General features: G+C 40.7%; 1 protein-coding gene across 5 annotated transcripts in view; it reads right to left on the bottom strand.

Moving 5' to 3' along the window:
• Positions 1–23,036, bottom strand: part of arhgap24 (Rho GTPase activating protein 24) — a 466,730-nt gene that overhangs the window by 151,349 nt on the left and 292,345 nt on the right. Inside the window, exon 1 of one of the 5 annotated variants that reach the window (XM_072595469.1) lies at positions 20,061–20,132. The exons of the other annotated variants lie outside the window; for them this stretch is intronic. Within the exon in view, the coding sequence (XP_072451570.1) occupies positions 20,061–20,112 (52 nt within the window). The 5' untranslated portion in view covers positions 20,113–20,132. Of the gene's footprint in view, positions 1–20,060; positions 20,133–23,036 lie in introns of those variants that run through there. 5 annotated transcript variants of the gene reach the window in all.

The following is a 23,036-nucleotide window of genomic DNA, read 5'->3' as shown; positions in this document are numbered from 1 at the left end:
GGTTACTTGGGAAACCCTGTAACCAAGGAAAGCTAAATCAAAGAGATAGCTTCCTCATTGTGGACGAGGTGTATGGCTCAGTGTAGGAGGTTTTAAATTCACATGGCAGAGAGTTGTGGATAGCCCACATTTTAGGTTAGAGAGGGAGAGCAGGATTAATAAAGCTATTGGTCGAGAAGCAGTAGATGTATGTACAATAAATAGTGAGAAGTAAACAGGCTTGAGTTACAAGAAATAATATCCAGGGGGTAAGTCAATATTGTTCACCATAACTCAATGGAAAATCCACAAAACCCTGCAGAAAGTGTTCCTTAGGACCACTCTAGGAATCATATGTCACAGCATGAAACAAGACATGCAGGAGTGATCAATATCATGACCTTGATTCGTCACATCCATTAAAGATGCCAAAGCATAACTGTAGCTGCTCACACACAGCTACTTGGGAAATGATGTGTAGAATAATTTGCACTGGCCCTGGGTCAGCTTAGAGCTGGCACAACCAGTAAAACGTAATCCTTCACTGCAGTCTCAAACTTAACTCTAATATGTAAAACCGTGCATGCAGTGACAGTGTGTTAAGTCTCTTAGCAACCAGCTGATACAGCACCCGTACCACTTGTGTCGCTCTTAAACAGCGGTCAAGTGCTGGGTCACTGCGTCCTTTGCCTGCAGACTTATGCTTGGAGCTTCCCTTCATGTCCTGTCGTTTCTTTATCCCGCTCCCTTCAGCCATGGTAACAACTACTAATGGGCTGAGATATATTATGGGCTTTTCTACAGGCCTTCCAAAATTCTATTCCTCTATTCAGATACTGTGTGTTTCTGAAACTCATCCTTTCCATTTTATTTACATTAAATTTCTGCTCAACTATTACTACTCCTGCAGCAGAAGTAGTGATTTATTTGTACATAGGCCTTCACAATGTGTTTGCTGGTTTCACAGCTCACAATGAGGTCCTCTCTATCAGGGGGCAAGCGCAGACCGGGTGGGTGGTCAATTGGCAGTTCATTCAGTCCACAAGCAGAATGCCAAGCTTTAAGTGCTTGCCATTTTCTTTCACAAACTTGCTCTCATGCTCACATTTCTGTCCTCTGCCTGCTGCACTGCTCCACTGAAGCTCAACACGAGCTGAAAGAACAACCCTTCATCTTCGGATCAGGCATTTTGTAGCCTTCTGGTCTCAACATGAAGTCCAACAATTTCAGGCCCTAAAGTGTCACTCACAAAAACAGAAATTGTTGGAGAAACTCAATTTCTGAGTAAACCCTTCTTCAGAACTGTTCACCGAACCCGAAACACTTCCACTTTCACTCCACAGATGCTGCCAGACCTGCTAAGCTTCTCTAGAAGTTTATTTTTTTGTCTCAAATTTCCAGCATCTACAGTTCTACAATTTGTTTTTCATTTAGCATTGAACTCTGTCACCCAGGTCGATTGTTTTATTGTCTGTGTGCTGGTCAGAATTTTGTTTTTCATCTTGTTGCTGTCAGACATAGTTAGTCATTAGGGGAAAGTGAGGACTGCAAATGCTGGAGATCAGAGTCAAAAAGCGTGGTGCTGGAAAAGCACAGCAGGTCAGGCAGCATCCGAGGATCAGCAGAGTTAATGTTTTGAGCATAAGCTCTTCACTATTCTGCTATCCGTACTCTCTCTGAACAAATTGTGTTTCTATACTGCAACCGTTAGCACTCCTTTTACCTTTGGAATAACAAATGTCACAGGAACAACATCTTATCTAGCCCAGATACCCCATTTTGTTCTTCCTTTTCAATGGGACGAAACCCATCACACTACCACTTTCCTTCAGTTCTTAAACATTAGAAGTTAAATGTTGTTGGGGTGCAATGAAGCTGCAGAGAAACTGAGGAGGAGCAGATGTGTCAGCAAGCCCAGGACCAGCAGCAACCTCCAACAAATTTCAAAGGCCTCCAGCTGAAAACCTTGCAGCTGAAGGTTCCAACTGAAGATTATAGAGTCCCTACAGTGCAAATAGAGGTCATTCAGCCCACTGAGACTGCACCAAGCCTCCAAACCTGTAACACCACCATTCCTGTAACCCCTGCAGATCTGTGAACAATATGCGGCAATTTAGCATGGCCAATCCACCTAACCTCCACATCTTTGCAGTGTGACAGGAAACCTGAGCACTCAGACATGGAAAAACATGCAAACTCCATGCAGATATTTACACAAGGCTGGAATCTAACCTGGCACTAGCACTGGATCCCTAGCATTGTGAGATTACAGTATTAACCATATAGCCACCATTAGCCCCAAAGTTCTAATAGATGTTCTATTTTCATTTCTGTCATTCAGTAGGTTATAATTCTTTTGTTCCTTTATTGACAGCAGATTCTTCAATATTTGTTTCATCAAAATTACATAATAAAATGCTTTGATGTTATGGAATTTCACTTATTAAAGATTCCAAAACCGAAACCTTACATCAAGTGCTACATTTGAGTAACATGAGGACAAATCAACCGTTTTTCATTCATTCACAGGCTGTAGGCTTTGCTAGCTAGACAATCATTTATTGTCCATCCCTAGTTTCTCTTCAGAAAGTGATAGAGAGCTGCCTTCTTGAAACACTGCAGTCCATTTAATGTAGAGAGAGCAGTTATGGAGGGAGCTTTAAGATTGTGAGCCAGCTACAGTGAAGGAACAGCAAAAAAGCTCCAAGTCAGGATGGCTTTGGCTTGGAGGGGAACTTGCAGGTGTCCCCACGTGTCTGCTGTCTTTAACTTTCTAGAGAGTAGAAGTCAAAGTTTTGGAAGGTGCTGTCTCAGAAAGCTTGTCGGGTTGTAGCAGTGTCTCTTGTAGATGGGACACATTGCTGCAATCCAATGTTGGTGGTCATGGGAAGTCAGAAATTAAGTTACTCACCACAGCATTCTTAGCCTTTGATCTATTCTTTTAGTAACAGTATTGAAATGGCTAGCCCAGTTCAGTTACTGATCAATGGAAACTCCCAATGTAGTGATAGTGAGGGATTCAGCGATGGTAATACAATTGAATGTGAAGGAGCGATGATTGGATTCTCTCTTGCTGGAAACTTGCCACATATCAGCTCAAATCTGAAATGTTATCCACATCTTGAAACCGTTTGTTGTCACTATCAAGGATATTTTCCATCAATGTGCTAATGATAGAGAGTAGAAAAATTGTGAGATAATTACTCAGATTGGATTTGTCTTTTATTTTTGTGGGCAAAATGTACCGATGCAATTTTCCACAATGCCTCAAAGAACTTCTTTTAAACATTTATTCATAGGATGTGGGCATTGTTGGCTTGGCCAGCCCTTCCTTGTGAAGGTGGTGGTGAGCTGCCTTCCCGAACAGCTGCAGTCCAATCACTGTAGGCGGAACGACAGTATAATAAGGAAGGGCATTCCGGGATTTAGGCTGAGTGACTGTATATTTCCAAGTAAGGATGGTGAGTGGCTTGGAAGGGAACTTGCAAGTTGTGTTATTCCCATTATATCTGCACCTCCCTTGTCCTTCTAGATGACAGTGGTTATGTGTTTGGAAATTAATGTCTAATGAGCCGTGATGAGTAATTTTCTGCTGTGCATCTTGTAGGTAATACACACTGTTGATACTCAGTATCGGTGGTGGAGGGAGTGAGCCGCTTTGTCTTGGGTGGTGCCAAGTTTGAGAATGTTGTTAAAGCTGCACTCATCTGGGTAAGTGGCAGCAAATCTACCACATTACTCAAATATGACGAGCAGTGGTGAGGTTTCAACACTTCAAACATTCTGATCGAAGAACTGAAATCAGTGCGGCTGTCTAATGTTCACTGTTTTCATCAACAACTAACATTCCCCTGCCCACTTCACCCACATACAAATACAACAGAAACAATCCACCTCTTTTGGTGTTCATAAATATAACAATCCAGAAGGGAACTTCATATCGTTTCTAGGCCACTATCCAACATTCCTCTCTACCCTTTTCAATACAATTACATACATGCTTAGCTCTGAATAGCAATCACTTCAATGATTTGAGCCATAGCACTTAAAGGAGAAACAACCTTTTTAATTTGAGATAAGGTTCAACAATTCAGGGCTTTCATATGTGTGTAGTTTGACAGAAAATCAGGGTGTATGATGCTTTACGTAAACAGTGCCTCAATCAAAGATGGTTATCGGTAATTCCTACTCAGATTTCGATAAGAGAACTTAAAAGCTTTAACTTAGTTGGAAATATTTGAACTGCAAACAGCCAAATTTCATCATTATAGCCTCAACTCTGTACACAAAAGCTTTGTAAAACAACATCTGTCAAAGGGACCTGCAATGTCAGTTACAGATGTTCCTCAGACTGTCTAATAATAGTGATTAAATTCCTTCATTACCACAAGTTCCAGTGCAGACTGGAATCAGTGTTCAAGAAAAAACAAAATACTCCAGTTATTGGAAATTGGAACCAAACAGAAAATGCTGAAAATACAGTGAACAGTCGACTTAGCATGCCAGGTAAAATACCTTAAATGGCTCTGTTCTCTCACGAAGATGCAAATTGACCTATGGAACATTTCCACCAATTTCTGGTTTTGTGATCAATGTTTCTAACCCAGGAAAATATAAAGCCAATATACAATCCCTCTGCGGGCAGCTGCAATGTGAGATTGTGACTGATGCGACTTCAGATGAAACAGAAACACACTCAAAATATCTCCAAAGAATGAGGAGTCAGCAAATTAAGTTAAATGTGCAGATAATTACTTGTTCGTGGAAAATAAACCTTTCTGGACTACTCATTGAACTCTCACACCATCGCTGTCACGGGGCAGGGTGTGGAATGGCAACATGTCATTTCACTGAAAGAGAATCATGAAATGAAGGATAAAAGCTTCTTTCCTACAGAAAGAATGAATGTTAAAGAATCACCAATTATTTGAAGAAGATTTGCACTTGTTGGAAAACACAGAGCAGTACTACAGATAGTATCAATGTATCGGGCAGAGTTTCATCATAGACCAACCATTACAACATAGTCCATTGTTTCATTGTGATGAAGCAGAAAGGGTTTTTCTTGCTCCTTTCATTCCCCAAAGTTTAACGAAGGTATTTCCTTCATTAAACTTTGGGGAATGAAAAGTGTCCTTTGAGATGGCACACATCCCAATGAGCTGCTCTCTCAGGTTGATCAGCTGGAGGATGACATCCTGCAGAAGGCCATCAAAAAATGACCACACAACTCTTGTCAGATAGAAATACTGTCTGGTACAGGAAAGAAACAAAATATGTACTGTATACAAAAACACATATACACTCATCCTGAAACATTAATATCCACAGTGATGTGCCATTTCTTTCACATCTTTTAGACTGGAAAACCTAACCAAGTTTAAGAAAACAGACAGACAGTCAGAACTACATCATAAATATCTAAGGAGTACGGATATGACCTGCATGCATCACTTGACTCGCTGCTGTTAGCCCTCTGTCCCTCTTATTGGATGAAGGTTTCCATTAATAATGTCAACATCTACATATATAATAAAAGTGACTGCACTGGGTTGTGCAATGCCCCATGAAGATCTGCCAGCTGAATTCTTTTTGGGGAGCTTCTAGGAAAATGCATAGAAGGCAGAAAGTTAATGCTTTAAATGTCATTTTAGTTGTATTTTCCATGTGAAAATTAACTGTTTTGTATTTGTTATTTACTCCTGCTTTCCTAAATTGCTTGACTTAGTGAGAAAATCTGAAGTCGCTATCACCTTCCCCATTAGTCACCAGCCTAACCCATTCCCATTCCAGCTGCTGTTTGCCCAATCTCAGTATTTTTCTCTGCTTTTTACAGTCACTTATGTTCCCATGAAGCTCTTGGCTGTTAAGGATCCACTTTAGATGCCATTAACATGGTAATGGAGGAGCCAAACACTTAGTTCAGGATTCCTCAGGGAAAGTAGGCTGCTTGGACTGAAGCAGGTAAAGACTTAGCCCGGAAAGCAGCTGCTGCCAAACAGGTTTTCCTCAAATCTGGACATTTGCTGTGGACTGGTCAACTTTCAGAAGGCCAACTGCAAGCAGACTTCCCTCTAACCAATTTGAATGCATGCTCCTTAGAACATGTACATGTCTGGTCTGTCAAGCTTAGAGGAACAAGTGCTTCTTTTCTCCAGTACTGTGAGAGATACACTAGTATTACTTTAATACTCAATACAAAATTATTAAATAAAGCAGGTGCAAGTGAAACTCGGAAATGAATAACCAGGCTAATCTACAGAGGCAGCATAAATTTATGAGCTGTTTTGTGACTGTTCTAAATCAAATGAACAGCCCTTTACAATAAATATGAATTCCTGAGATACCATTTTTGGTACTTCTTCATTAAAGACATCACTTTGGTAGACTGACAAGATTGCTAGTTATATTTCTCTTTGTGGGCTGCATTTGACTTTGCACTTTATCCATCCCACTCCCATTATCTGCCTTTGATCCATTGAATAACACACTCAGTACATAACAGTTGAATGAGATGCATAACCTGAGGGGGGTGTACATTTGAAATATAAGGCATTCGTATGGTGTCAGTCGATACCAAAGTGTCATAGCACTTCAATATCATAAGATAAAAGGAATATGAGAAATGAAGATTCAGAATCTTTCACATATTTTTTCCATTAGGTTTCGGAAAGTAACGTACCGCTGGGAAGAGAACTGCAGGAGACTGGTTGAGTTTGATAGTAACCAGCAGCTTGCTCTGTCTGAATAAAACAAAGGTGTTTGAAGGATTCCAATAATCAGCCTATTTCTACTTGGACTGCAAACTTTTATTCATTGGCGATTTGGAGACACAGACATAAATGGCAGCTAGCCAAAACAGACATCCTCACTTATAGTAAAATTCCCGAAACCTCTTAAGTTCCAAAATGGAGCATTTGATTTCACTGATGTCTCTCCACAGATGCTGCCAGACTTGCTGAGCTTGACCAGCAATTTCTGTTTTCATTTCTGATTTACAGCATCTGCAGTTCTTTTGGTTTGTGTCTTTACTCATGAAGTATGGGTCTTGCTGACTGGGTCAGCATTTATTACCAGTCCTGACTCGCCTTTGCCCTCATGTGGAACTCATAACCAAAACATGTAGGAGTTTTAAATAAACAGCCGAATAGTGCTCTTCATCTTCAATGTAAAGTAACAATGTAGAATGGAATGAAGGAAAACAAAATTTCCACATTCAATACTTTTTTGAAATTGTGCTTCAGTAGTAAGTGCTTCCATGTAACATTATATAAAAACCATCGAATCAAATCAGCCAAGATGTCAAATAAAAATCAGTCCTCAATGCAGACACTGGGCACATGTAAAATCCCATAAGCCTCACTAAAGCTTTGCAACTGAAACAGTTGTATGGTTAGTTTTGTCTTGTATTCATCATATGCCAAATCAATCTTTGACATAATGTTGCTTCTCCCCTCCCCCCACCACAACCAGTTTTATTCTCGTTCATTGTTTTCAATAACAACTTGAATGAATTCCAAAAGCGAATTTGCATCTCCTTCATTGGATTTCTTTATCTAAACCTCCACGGGCAGGCAGCTTGTTTACTCAAAACCAGGAAGCCAATGAGTAAAGAAGTGGTCTGATCGCAGGGTGTTCATGTCTCACTGCACACACATACACAGAGCTTTTAATTTCAGCTCTGCTAAATAGGAAATTAATGGTCTGCTATTATCTTATTTAGCAGAATAGGATGCAGCCAAACTTAGCAGAGATGTTTTTATTTGCTTTCAATTTAATGTGGCACTATTTTACATTGGATTGCTTGGCTTAGCAGTACCTGTGAAGTTCATTTTGTGTTTCTGGGCCACATAATAAGTGTTGGGTTTGAGATAGACCAATAAAGAAAGAGAAAAGACAAGGGTAGTCTTCAGGCTTATATTTCAAAGTAACACTATTTATTATGTTAAAAATCACACAACACCAGGTTATAGTCCAACAGGTTTAATTGGAAGCACACTAGCTTTCGGAGTGTCGCTCCTTCATCAGGTGGTAGTGGAGGGCTCGATCGTCACACATAGCCCTCCACTACCACCTGATGAAGGAGCGTCTCTCCGAAAGCTAATGTGCTTCCAATTAAACCTGTTGAACTATAACCTGGCGTTGTGTGATTTTTAACTTTGTACACCCCAGTCCAACACTGGCATCTCCATATCATGACTATTTATTATGCCTGCATTCTAAATACTATTACAAATGGTAATCTTGCAAACTCTGACTTTTAGTTACACTAGGTAGTCACAAATCTATCTTCATGAAGTGTTTGTATTCATGTGCTCTCTGGGTGTCTTTCAGAGATTCATACATTCCGAGGTGCTTCTAACAGTGTAGTTTCCAGATTGTCCGAACTATGCCCCCACTGCGTATTAATGCCAGTGATGTGGAGTTTTTTGACAAAATTGCAAGGTTACTCTAGGATCATATTAGCTTAGACAACACTATACACTCAACCTTAAAGATCACTCTTAAAATCCGATTGTTTACATTGCTTTGCTATGAAGCAGCATAATGCTGAAAGGGTTAATTGCGAAATATCTTTCACCCCCATTTAAGTACAATTCCTTATTTAATCTATTTCAACAATTCACAATCAGACAATGTAGATCATTGTGCTATGTTCACATAAACAACTGAGAAAATAAGATTTCTAAGTAATTCTTTATTCAGGTGATGTGGGCAGTGGCATGGCCAGGAATTATTGGTCCTCATTAATTGTCCAAATTGTAGTAGTGGTTAGCTGCCCTCTTAAATTGCTAAATTGTTTTGATATGGACACACTTCCACAGTGCTGTTGGGGAGGCAGTTACAAGAACTTGACATAGTGATAGTGACGTAATGGCAATACATTTCCAAGTCAGGAAAGTGCGTGGCTTCGAGAGGAATTTGCAGGTGGTGGTGGTGGTGCTCTCAGCTGTCCTCGTCCTTCGAAGTTTATGTGAGAAAGTAAAGATTAGGATCATAATAAGTAAACCAATGGGGACCCTTGAGCCCACTTCACCATTAAATACAATGATCTCCTGTCTTAAAACCATTTTGCCACCCATTTCTCATATTCCTCGATATTCTTAGTTACCAAAATATAATGCATTCCTAAATGTATCCACAACTCCACAGGGGCAAGGGAAATACAAAATTTCATAACCCTTCAAGTGAGGATATTTTTCTTCTCTCCATGCTAAGTTATGCGTCCCTTATTATGGGCTGTGCTCCCATGATATAGATTCCCCAGACTATGGGAGCAACCCATGTCTATTCTATCAAGTTTCTATAGAATCATGCACATTTCATGCTTCCTGTCCTCACATTCCCTTGCAATATAGGCCAACATACTTACTTAACATGCTAGCTCTCTGTATTCCTTAAAAAAAGTCCACCCAAGTCTCAGAACATTAACATATGCAAGTTTCACACTTATCAAGAATATTTTATTTAATTCTTATGCCCAAAGTGAATAAACTCAATTCCCTCATTTATACACCATTTGTCATTTTGCTGTCCACTCACTTTGCCTGCCTGTCTCTTAGTAGCCTCTTATCCCTTATGTTTTATCATCAACACACTTTACTCTAGCGGTGGAATTTGGTCATGAAGCCGGATCAGTAATTGAGAGTCCCAAACCAATGTTTTGGGACATGGCTTCCAATCTAACATAGCAGATGACAAAATTTGAATTCAGTAGAAGCCTGGAATTTAAAAGCTAGTGCAATGGTGCCCATGTAATCACAAATGATTGTTGCAAAAACTTACCTAGTTCACTAAAGTTATTCAGGAAAAGGAAAGTTGCTGTCCTTACCTGGTCTGACCTACAAAAGACTCGAGACCCACAGGAATGTGGTCTGACCTTTCACTGACACCTGGGGCAACTAGGGATGGGCAATAAATGCTGTTGTAGCCAACAGTGCCTACATCCAATGAACATATTTTTAATAGTTTCTAAGTTTCTCTAACATATTTTCTCTGGTAATATTAATCACTTGAAGCTTGTCACTTTTATTATTTGCTTGGTAATGCTTCATTTCTGGTGTGTAATTTGTGTCTTCTACTAAGAAAAGGAAGCATGCAATTTTAAATAATGATTGAAAGTTCACAAGAAAGATAAGTCAAGAAATTCATGGGCCTCAATCGTTGGGGTTTTGGGCTGCAATTTGAAGGACTCGGCCAGTTCACATTGTGGTGAATGACTCTGACACAGGTCTGTAACCAGCATTGCCCTCCACTTCTCAACATTACGGGCAAACTGTATGCAGAGACTGGTTGCCTCTCTCAAAAGGAAGCTCTTCAAAGAGATTGCTGGAATAGAGTTTCTGGCAAATTGAACACTAGATAGACATGCGGCACTGGAAGCTTTAATGGTTCAGGTAGGCAGGCGTATAAAAACCCTGGTTTTGTGGGAAGGCCAGGAAACTCCAAAAGGCCAGCTCAGAAGAAAATGAATGTGAATGGTCAAGGACGTCAACTCTTGGGGTCTGGGTCCGAACACTGTGATCAATTATAAGCTTGCACGTTTTGGAATAATTTCAGATCATGCATTCCTTTCAGATAATTCACCTCAACTTCATGTTGAAGTAGACAAATCCTAGTCTGATAGGCCAACTTATCGCTCCTCACTAGGAAGGGAGCCCCCGAGTCTATTACCATCCTCCATATAATCTCTTTACCAAGTTTCAGACAGGTTATAACATGCTAGATATTACTAACATCTGGAAATAATGCCACAGTTCACCAAAAGACAGTCTGACAGATGTCTTTGGTTGAACCAGAGTCAGAGGAGGACATCAATAGGGTGGAATACAGGACAGTGTGGAATGTACATATGCACTGACATTCTGGGTGCATTGGCAGGCCTACCCTCCAGTCTCCCATCATTACCAAGGACAATGGAGCATTCCAGCACCTCATAGAGGGTATCGCACAAAACTTATAACCTCCACCTCCCTATCCTGCTACAGGCCCAGAGGCCCTGTTTCACCGCCTACTGCAGAATCTGCGTGTGCATTAAGTTACTTGTCCTCTACGAGCACCTTGGGTATGTGGCAATACTTTCTGGCAAAAGTATCATTGTTCCTCCAAAAATCACTGGAATGCTTCAAAACACAATCCAATGGCATTTTTTTTCAAAGAAAGGAGTCTGCTGCAATTGTGGCAGCTAGCCTTTACACAAGGCACCATTTGCTTTCCTCGTGTCTCATCTTCCCCCCCGCCAAAATTACACATTGCAGGTATTACAAAGATTGGTGCTAGCCAAATTTGAAATCCTGACATTACATTGGTCATGAGCCTCTAATATACAGACAGGGCAACGCAACATGTATAGGAGCAAGTGAATGATGCAGCTGTGTGCTGTATATCCTTGGGGGGGAATCAAAAGTGGTTCATAATGTGAGTCACGTCTCACTTTTACCAGCAGCTCTGTGTTTACTATATGGGTTCAAATTGAGTTTCAGTGGAAGCAAATCTTAAAGTAATCATATCCAAAACAAGTACATACATGAATCTACATGATTAAATGTGGAAAATAAGTTATTGTTCATCTCTTTAATGTAGAAACAATATTTCAACTTCATTAGTAACAGCCAGGCGTAAGAGTTCCCTATCTACTCACAAAGAAAAACACAGATAGCAGCACATTGCTCAAAGGCTGTTCTAATTGAAACAAAATGCCCCATTTGTGCACCATCTACATGCATCTTGTCCTGACTCTCCAGCTATTTTTCTCAAACTGCCAAAACCTAAATGTTATTAAACAGATCAGTTGCTCATGCAATAATGGGTATGGTTGGTTGGGCTAACATTTATTGCTCATCCTGAATTACAGAGTGTAAAAGTTAAACCCATTGCTGTGGGTCTGGAGACACTTGTAGGCCAGACCAGCTAAGGGTGGCAGGTTTCCTTCTCTGAAGGATATTAGTGAACCAGATGTTCTTTTCTCCCCCTGACAATTGACAGCGGTTCTGCACTCACCAATAGATTTGCTTTTCATTCAAAATTTTCTCAAAATTTAATTCAAACTCAGCCCTGAGGTTCTGATTTACTAGGCAAAAGTGAGGACTACAGATGCTGGAAACGAGAGTCTAGATTAGAGTGGTGCTGGAAAAGCACAGCAGGTCAGGCAGCATGAGAGGAGCAGGGGAAAACAAAAAATCGATGTTTTGGGCAAAAGCCCACTCCACATTGGGCGGTGTTCTGGTTTGCTACTCTGGTGACCATAGCATCACTCCCCTGTGCTTTAAATGTGCTTAAAACAAAAGCAATGCATGTTGTATTTTTCATGAACACCATCTAGTTTTATTTACTAAGATTTTTGTTTTTGTTATTGTTAAAATCTATGTCCTCACGATAGAGAAGCCTTTACAAACGATTACCATATAGCATCATGTGAAAGCAGTTTCATCTCCAAAACAATGCATCATGGGAAATATAACGGAATGCACGCTGAGTGTCAGCTCTACATGTGGGTTGAAATCCCACTGCTGCCACAATTTTGGATCCCCTCTGTTTTGGTGAGTAACACAGATAAAATATCTTGAATTCGTTTTACTTGAAAAAATCATGCAGATTTAATTAATAGCTTAAACTATAATCGGATTTCCAGATAGCTCATTCTGCTAGAGTGTACTTGGCAAGAGATTTCATCCTGGTCCTCAGCTCATTAGCATCTCCTAAAACAATAACACAGCAATAGATAGTAAACTTTTTAACACTGAAAAATTGAAACCAGCTTGTTTGCTATGATCTGCCAGTACTGCTCGCAAAACAAAAAACTTTTCACTGTACTTAGGTACTTGCGACAACAATAAATCAAGTATTAGAGGTGTTATCAGATATAACTGCTGAAGATTACAAAAATACAGCACACATCATGAAGACAGTTGTGCCTTTTGGATTGTTACCTAAACTTTTAGATTAGATTAGATTCCCTACAGTGTGGAAACAGGCCCTTTGGCCCAACAGTCCAAACCATCCCTCTGAAGAGTAACCCACCAAGACCCATTTCCCTCTTATTAATGCACCTAACACTATGGGCAATTTAACATAGCCAATTCACCTGACCTGCACATCTTTGAACCGTGGAAGGAAACCAGAGCAAACCCACACAGACACGGGGAGAATGTGCAAACTCCATACAGTCACCCAAGGCTGGAATCAAAGCTGGGACCCTGGTGCTGTGAGGCAGCAGTGCTAACCACTGAGCCACCGTGCCACCCAAAAGGCAACGCATGAACAACAGCGATGACTTCTATTTATACCTTTAAAGTATTCAAATGCTTCATAGGAATATTATAAATCTACATTTGACACCAAGTTACAGAACACAATCACAGGCCAGATACTGAAAAGCCTGGACAAAGATATTTGTTTTAAGGAGTGTTTTAAAGAAGGAAATTGTGGTCGAGGGGTGAAGAGATATAGAGATGGAAGTGCAGAGCTCATGGCATTGACAACACCATATGGTGCAACAATTAAAATTGGGAATGTTCAAGAAGCCAGAATTTGATGAGTGCAGGTAACTTTGAGGGTTGTGGGTCTGTGAGTCTGGAGAAGGTTTTAAGTGCTATATAAAGACAAGAGAATGTGGAGAGATTTGAAACTGAGAATTCTTATTTTAAAAATGGAGGCATTTCTTGACCAGGAGTCAATGTAGGTTAGCATCACAAATAGCAATGGATGAATGGGAAAAACAAACACCAAAAGCGCTGGAGAAACTCAGCAGGTCTAGCAACATCTGTGGAGATAAAAGGAGAGTTAACGCTTTGAATCCAGTGACCCTTCTTCAGAACTGTCTTTGAGATCGCTGGACCTGAAACATTAACTCTATTTTTTTCTCCAGCACTTTTTTGTGTCAAATCTTGTGTGTTTGTGTCAGATCTTCAGCATGCAAATTTCTTTGTTTTGTTTTATGTATGAATCGCGATTGGTGCAAATGAAGAGATGGGTGGAGTTTTGTTGAATGACAGAGGCATGGGACGTGTCTCCTACTTCTAATCTGTTAACTCAGGAAGGAACTTGCAACAATGTTAATTCAGAAACGAATTACTTAGTTTAAGCAGTGCAATGAGGATCACAAACCCATGGGTCTGATATCACAGCTTAAATCCTGGAAGGTCTTCAATGAGGATCTCCAACAAAGATTGCTCATTAGAGCTAACGATGGCTATGTTCATGCCATCATTGTTGCATTGTAGGAAGGGAGGCAGAAGGGATGGAAATCTGGTACTGACCAGTACCTATTGCCTGTCAGCTCCACCAGCTCAAAATAAGGCAAAGGAACTTCCAATTCAAGGAGGAATTTCTGCACTGTAGTGAATCCTTAGAATTTACTACTACTGATGGCTGTGAAAGCTGCGTTCTTCTGAGTTCAAAATAGAAGATAATCAATCCCTAAAGACTAAATTACATCAAGGGATATGGGCATGAAAATGGCATTGAGATAGATGATGAGTCATGAGTTAGAATGGTGGAGCAGGATTGAGCGGCTGAATGGCCTACTCTTATGTTTCTAATAGTAGAGGGTGGAGTGGCTGTGGGAGAAAGGAAAACATCATTCCTTCCTAAAAGTTACAGGCCATATCCCAGGATTGGTCTGGTAGGCTTGTTTGATGCTGCTGGCTACCAGCCTCTCACCCAACAGACCAGTAGATCCCAGGACCTCCCATCTTCCTCTCCCCACAACTTCAGGCATAACCCATGATGATGCAGACAAACTCTTTTGAACTGATGGAGGCTCTGTCCAAAGGAGGCTGTGGGAATATTTTGATCTATTTCCCAACCCTTCCACAACTGCAAGTAGGAGAAAGTGAGGACTGCAGGTGCTGGAGATCAGAGCTGATAAAGGTGTTGCTGGTTTCCAGCAACACATTTTTCACATCTGGAAGTACCAAGGTATTTAAAGTTAAACTACTAAAAGACTTCGTGATAAGCATTATTGTAGCTGGCTGTGATCTTTTTATGCTGCTTCAAAGAACATTTTTGTTTCCTTCTGAAATTACAGTCCTTGGACGTTCATCATAACAACATATCTTGTGAAGATGTGCACATTGACAAGCTTTTATTACAGGTATGATACCCAAGAAGCCTTTGAAAATAATAAAATGCCCCCAAGGAACAGTATTTCTTCTCAATGTAACCAAAAGAGCTCAAACAAAATTTCCAAAACACTGAAATAACATTAAACCTACGTAACTAATTGATGCACTTGGAATGTGTATAGCATATCAAATTCTGGTAATAGATACCAATGAACAGAAACAAAAGGTATCTGAAAAATTTGTGGATTGTTGCTGTAAAGCTTGAAAGTAGCACAGTCAAACAAAAAGCATATCCTTCTTTTTGAAATCTCATTTGATAAGTTGGAAATCAGTCATATTGCTACGACAGTTTGGAATGCAGTAAAATACTCAATTCCATTACTATACAATCTAAACAAACAGAACACATACATTATAATGCTTCGTATTCCATTTTCTCTCCTACACCAAAGGCTTAAAGTGTCCGGGCCATTATGGTTGTAGTTGTCATCATCTGTACTTGTGTCATTACATATTTTCTTTTCTATTTCTTTTTCCAAACTTTGTTTGATTAAGTCCGTGCAACAATTAAAATGATACTGATCCATATAAAAAGTACATGGACAGTATGTTAACACCATCAAAAAACACTCTAATAATCAAACATGGAAACGGATTGAACTTAAAAGTTTGCCAGACCATCTAATGCTGTTTTATTTGTGTAAAAAAAAATACGATTGTCAAAGAAGCAAATATCTTTAGCTCTGCATAATCTGAAGATGTGGAAAAGGCCAAGGTTATGTGTTACCCTACAGCCAGTTTGAATTGTGATCTATAATTCAAGCTTTCCATGATAGATGTACCTTCAGAATTTCTAAATGATTTATGCCACAAAGAAAATTTTCAACAACATGACAATGCAGATACTGGGAAAAATTCCAATCCCCATTCCCAGTTGGCAGAACTAGAACAAGGGATCCGAAGCTGAAAGTAAAGGTTGATCTTTTAGGACATTCAAATGGTTGTCACTGTTTGGAATTCTCCAAACCAAAGACATGTGGGAGAGGTCCATACATTTTTGGTAGCCAAGGAATCAAGGGATAGGAGATTAGTATACAACAGATGTATCTTAGGCAGAAGATCAGTTGTGGTATTATTAAATGATGGAGCATGCTAACCTGGATGAATGGCCTACTCCAGCTCCGATTTCTTTTGCTTTTTGAAAAACAAGATATTCTGCTGTCTTGAAAATGCACAAACTGTCTTTGTATTTCTTTATCTGCATTGCTAAAGAAACTAAGGGGATTTAATTCAGATTTAAGAAACATTTAAGAAACATTTAGACAGATACCTGGAGGAGATACATATACAAGGATAATGGACCAAACACAGGCAAATGGGCCGAAGGGCCTGTTTCCATGCTGTAGACTTCTATGATTCAATAACTTATTGCACAACATGAAGGGGGGAGAAGAGGAAGGAAAGAAAAATATGTAGGAATTGGAAGCTAGTAAAACCAAATATTAAGCAAGACATGCAGTATGAAATTCACAAAAGGACTTGGTTTATAAGAAATGAAATGACTGGGTATCCTTCCGCATTAAAACTCAATTGGGTGACAAAGAAATACAGTATTATTTACAATACAAATTGGATCATGATCTTCTGTAGCTACAGAGGTAACGAGGAGGTGACTAATTCTCTTAACAAAAACCCATCTCCTGTGAATTATATCCCAAACTGCAGATATGTTTGTGTTTTTCTCTTCCAGGAATATACAAAAGAAGTGGCTCAAAAATCAAATGCAAGCCCCGTTCGATAGCTGGGGTTTGGTGTGGATGACGGTACTGTGAAGGTCTCACAGTTGTTATCCACCCACTCCCCCAAGCTGCAGAAAGCCAGGCAAGACAGTGAAGTGACCAGTGAAGGGAAACAGGGAGAAAGCCTGTAAACTTACTGAACAGCCAGGAATCTCCAAATCAACTGCTTCACTATCAGTGACCATGGCAATGATAATCAACCTTGCAGGGCACACAGTGTGGCTGTGGCTGATCACATGATCATATTTCTACATGTTTCTGAAGCCGTCTGCATCACATAGACAAGCCATCTAAAGCTGACACAAAAGGATTTGGAGATGAGCCATCTGCTTCAACTCAGCTCTGGTCTAAGGAAAACTTTGGGCCCATTATTCTAAAACGGACACTAACGCTTTTAGAGTTACCTCATCACCTCACGACGGAAACTCTAAACAGGAAATAAAAGTAAAATGGAACATACTTCAAGGCGACATTTTACAACATAGCACTCTCAACAAATGGAAAGCAAGAGAGGAACATGCAGCTTGGTTCGAGGTTAATGCAAATATGATGGAACTGAAGCTAACAGTTTGTTCTCATTATGTACAAGAGAGAACTCTGAGCAAAGAGACTGACTGCAGCAAGAACTACTTGATGTATTGTCCAACATTCTGCTAGTGGCATACTAACGACTACTATTTATATCTTTGCCAGGACATTAAGATGGAGAAAGTGAGGACTACAGGTGCTGGAGATCAGAGCTGAAAAATGTGTTGCTGGAAAAGCGCAGCAGGTCAGGCAGCATCCAAGGAGCAGGAGAATCGACGTTTCAGGCATAAGCTTTTCTTCAGGAATGAGGAAGGGCTGATGCCCGAAACGTCGATTCTCCTGTTCCTTGGATACTGCCTGACCTGCTGTGCTTTTCCAGCAACACATTTTTCAGAACATTAAGATGTCCTTAAACATGGAATGCCAGGGGCATGTGTGAAATTCTGAAATAGCGAACAAGTTTACCACCAAAGTTGATGCTTCATTAAAAACAAAGAGAGACAGGAAAACATTGTGATGGAAAACGCTTTAGACACCACAGAACACCTGCCTGTCATGACAGAGTTGGATATTGAGCCTACAGTGGAGTGGTTTAGTGAAAGTATGGCCTCACCTGCCTTGGGCAAAGCTCCAGGTCTTCATGCTATATCTGCGTGGACTCATCAAGCACAGGAAACAAGCTTTCATGCAGCATCAACATCAATTTCTCTCTCTGCTAGAGGCAAGGCTCCAGGGTAAAAATGTTGAAAAGGTTGTGAACTTATACAAAAACTGTGATTGCAACAACTATTGAGACATTGGTCTATTGAGCATTGTGGTAAGATATTTGCCAATGTTGCCCTTGTCACTACAAATTTTGACTGAATGCATTTTCAGACTCTTAAAATCTACAGTTGACATGACCTTCTCAGTCTGACAGCTACAAGAGAAATGCCATACACAAGAGACCATTATATTCTGCCTTCCCTCAAGTCACCAAGGCATTCAACTGTATGAGCCACGCACAGTCTAATTAAGTTAAAGGAACAAACTGGCTATCTGCCAAAGCTAACATGATATTCTATTTCCATGATAATATGATAATATCATCAATGGCAGCGCAATTCCAGAACCATTTGGAGATCCACAATTGGGTTAGACATGGCTGTGATCTGGCAGTGGCACACTTTGACACAATCTTCTTCTTGCTGACATCACATACCTTAGTGTCATCTATAGACAATGTCTACTTATATACCAGAACTGACAGAAAGCTATCCAACCTTCCTCCCTGGCGATCCAAGGCAAAAGTGAACCAAGTCTTCTTTAAAGAGTAACTCTACACTGATGCTGCTGCACTGACTTACAAACTTACAAACATGTTTTGTGGGAAATGGAGAGACTCCCTCATGCATACAGAGAGGTTGGTCTGATTGTATACAAAAGGAAGACAATCAGTATGGTGCAGGATACTGCAATACTGCTCCAATAGTAATGATAATGTGACACTGGAACTTGCTGACAGCTTCAACTATCCAAGTTCCACTATCACCAGAAACGTGTCACAATGCTGAAGTGTCAACAGTTGTGTGAAAGCTAAAGAGAGAGAGAGAGAGCGAAGGAGAGAGAGAGGTAACAAAACTGTTTGAGAGCAACAAACTGATAGTTTCCCATGCCTGTGTCCTCAATGCACTCCATTATATAGAGACAACATGTGCTAAGCAGTAGAAAAAGCTGAATAGATTCTACCTTTGTTGCCTCAGACATATCCTCAGCATGTCTTCACAGGACAAGGGTCACCAGCTTGGGACTGAGTTAATTCCATCAACATACATTCATTGCTAAGTCACCAATATCTCAACCATTTTCCTCAAATGAATGAGGATTATGTCCCAAAAGGTCTTCTGTAAGTGAATGACACACTGGGTCATGACCCTCTGGCAGCCACACCTCCACTACCGAGACACGTGCAAACCAGATATGAAGATTGTGGAGATTGATGCAGACAACTAGCAGAGACAGCCTTGCGAGCATCTAAGTGCTGAGCCACACTGGCCAATAAATAGTACAGTGTAATCACCATGGCGCAAGCTATCATCTTACCAGATGGAAGGCTGCCTCTGTTGGAAACAGTTTCAGGAAAAAAAAGCAAATATTTTTGGGTTTACGAATAATGTCTTCATTCTGATGATGCCACCCATTAGTGCCATAATTTTCAATACGATCATGATTTAGCTGAAAAATTATTGTTCTCACATTACAGCAACAAGCAACAGCATCCTATTAAATAATGCCACAATGATTACAAAATAGAATGTTGCAGTAGCAAAACAATATATAAATCATTATTATGTTTACAGCCCTTTTTATAAAAGAAAATGAACAGTGGAATGCTTTACAAATCATCTTGTGACATTTTATTTTTCTTAGTACAAGAACATATCCAATTCTTTCACAAGTAATGATACCAGTTTAAAAAGTGAAATTCAGTTATATACTATTTATTTTCAAATTTACATGAAATACATTCATTAAAAGTCCAATGATATGTACAAGTTTAAAGTCTTAGACTAGTACTGTTTAATATTCACATCCATACTGTGTTGATGCTCTAATCAATTGCAGCAGTATGTGAATGAAATTTTTCTGAAGTAATAAATGCACTTTTACACCATTTAAGTGTTATTCTTGTCAGTTAAACTGTTTTTACCTTGACACTTTTGAGGATCAATCTGAATAGGTTTAAAGCAACTAAGTCCCATGGCACCATGTTACTTGTGACATTCTCTGTTGTCTGCTCCACCACCAATAGCTCCTTGACCAGAAGAAAATCCCCAGAGACAGCCTCTGTCTGCCAGAAAGACTAAGCTTTAACACACTGGCCTCCTCCATTGCCTGTTCGGATACTACCATCAAGATTTAGACACACCTCCATAGCAAACTCCAGCCTCCAGTCTGTACTGCTATCTCACCAAATACAAACTTCTGTCCCTTCACCATGTAGGTCAGAGCAAATTACTTTCCAGCTTTGGACCAGTGAGACAGGCCTGATTAATCTATTGTAATTTGGCTGACCTTTGCAGCATCATGCGTTTAAAGATATCCACCTGCAAGAATCTCCCTGAAGTTAAAAAGAAAGAAATATTTGCTGTAAGCAGTGTGTGCAAGTTGTTCATTTTTCATGCATATTATTACATCAGATTTCAGCATTCTAAAACCCAATTGTTTGGCTCTTTCTCAGTTATGAACTGACTGCCAATTAAGTCACCTTGAATACACTTGCCCTTTTTATACGCATTTTGTAGCTTGCATGCTGATCAGCTAATCAAAGCCTGCAGGAAATCAAAATGAGTGTTAAAGTCTGCTACTGCAGCTTCTCAGTACCAGAGAGAACATTCAATTTGCAGCTATCAATAAACATCAATCATGAGCTGACAAAGTCTACAGCATACACAAAGCTTCTTTAAGGCACGTCAGGGGTAGAGAAATCTTCAGTTGCACTACGAATGTCAAAGGTTATCCATTAAAAGGAGACTGGGAAGGCCACCTATAGGAAGCACAGGTTTAATAGGGGGAGTGTTCTAATTGGATGTTGACACATTGCAATAGTTTATTGGAGACGGTTGTCATTTGTGATAGAGGCACCAATCTACTGGGCTCTGGTGGTGCATTGGAAGTGTCCCTGCCCCTGAGCTCAGAGGCCAGGGTTCAAGTTTTACCTGCTCATAACATCACTGAATGAATTAGTTAGGAAGTATCTGGATTCAGATGGCTGAATCTTACATTTTTTTTTTGGCTAAATAAGAGTTGCTTTACTGGAAGTTTTTTTTTTGCCGAGAGACCTAGAAAGTCTCCTTGTTGTATTTCAGTAAACTACCTACTCTATCCCTATGGCAACCATCAGGTCCAATTCCAGCCTCATCATGCAATGTGCCATTCCCAGAAGAACTTGCCACTGAGCAGATATCTGCCTAAAAACTGGCACACCTTGTGCCACGCCAGCTTTAGAAGGATGAGCATTTGCAATCCAATGTTGCTCTTCACTACTAAAGGCATGACACAGCAGTCTCAAACCCATGCCGCTGATTGCATACAGCTGGCATAGCTGACACTCGCTTGCACATACAATCACATTCTCTCACCCTACTGGCAGTTTAACTACCACAACCCACATTTTCCTCTTTTGAAGCTACATCCCTGAATAACGTGTGCAAGTCTGTCCTACCCTGTTCCTAAAGGCCCACATCAGACCCACAGCTTGTCATTGTCCAGAGAGACATCATGTAGATGGAGGTAATTGTACAAAGCCAAACATGAGCTTTTATTTCCTTAAAGCAAAAGTAAGCACAACCAAAACCAACAGAGGCTGAAGTTTGCCCTCACAATACAAACCAAATTTCAGCAGCTTGAGCAATGATGATACTACAGTCCTCAGCTGTCTGCTGCACCCAGCTCTTTTCTATTAGAACTGGCTATCAAAGAACTCTATTAGCACCCAACCCAGCTCAGCTATTTCAAGGATACAAGAACTTCATTCTTCTCAATGTCTTCATCCTCCTCCTCAGAATACTGCTCCTGTTCCCCTAATTCCTCAGCATCCAGCATATTATCTCATTGCCTACTCCAACTGTGCGGAACACAGAATGATGTGACACACTCTGCCAGGAATACACTAGACATCTCCCCAGGATTAGTCTGAAGAGCAGAACTGCAGCTTCAGCAACCCCATTGTCTGCTCCACCGCTGGCCTGGTCAAGGCCTGGATAGCACTGTACATTTGTTTTAAATTCATCATGGGACTCACTGGCCAGCTTTTATTGCCTGGTTCGACTCGCCCTTGACCACTATGCCCCACATTAGACAGGGGGACTCACGATCGCATCATTAGCAAGGGCACAGTGAGTAGTCTTCGAATCATAGAATCCCTACAGTGTGGAAACATGTCCACATCGAATCTCTGAAGAGCACCCCACTCAGACTCACCCCTGTACCCTATCCCTGCATTTCCCATGGCTAATCCAACTAACTGGCATACCACAGGGGACTTACAGTGGCCAATCCAACTAATTTGTACATCTTTGAACAGTGGGAGGAAACTGGAGCACCAAGTAGAAAAACCCACACAGACACAGGGATTACGTGTAAACTCGACACAGTCAATCACCTGAGGGTGGACTTGAACCCAAGTCCCTGGCACTGTGAGGCAGCAGTGCTAACCACTGAGCCACCATGCCACCCCACCATGCCTTCCTTGAACACCCCTCCCCCACTTTGACAACCTATTAGGCCTCCACCCTCACAAGTACAGTGGATACACAAGAATGTTCCAGAGTCATTGTGTACCTGGGAGAAGCCAGCGGCATTCTTGAATCCTCCAGTCCAGCCCACAACACTGACCTTGCCTGGGGGAATAAAATGAACCGGTATGATCTTACACTGGCTCACTGTCCTGAAGTGCTTGTGGGTGCAAGTGCCTGACTGAGAGAGACCCCACACAGGTCACTTGTTGCTCCCTGGAAGCAGAGAGCCACAGAACAATTCTAAGTAACTGTTACCTTCCAAGCCACTGGAACAGTGCCTGTCCCCATCCACCATCCACCCCCACCCCACCACTTTCCTGCAACTTCAAGTCCTGCTCCAGCATTATTCCGTCATAGCGATCCAGGCCATACAGAGCCTGCATTGA

The sequence above is a fragment of the Chiloscyllium punctatum genome, chromosome 1, assembly GCF_047496795.1.
Source record: "Chiloscyllium punctatum isolate Juve2018m chromosome 1, sChiPun1.3, whole genome shotgun sequence".
Classification (NCBI taxonomy): Eukaryota; Metazoa; Chordata; class Chondrichthyes; order Orectolobiformes; family Hemiscylliidae; genus Chiloscyllium; species Chiloscyllium punctatum.
The sequence above is the reverse complement of the archived record's forward strand: the minus strand, read 5'-3'. Positions and strand labels throughout refer to the sequence as shown.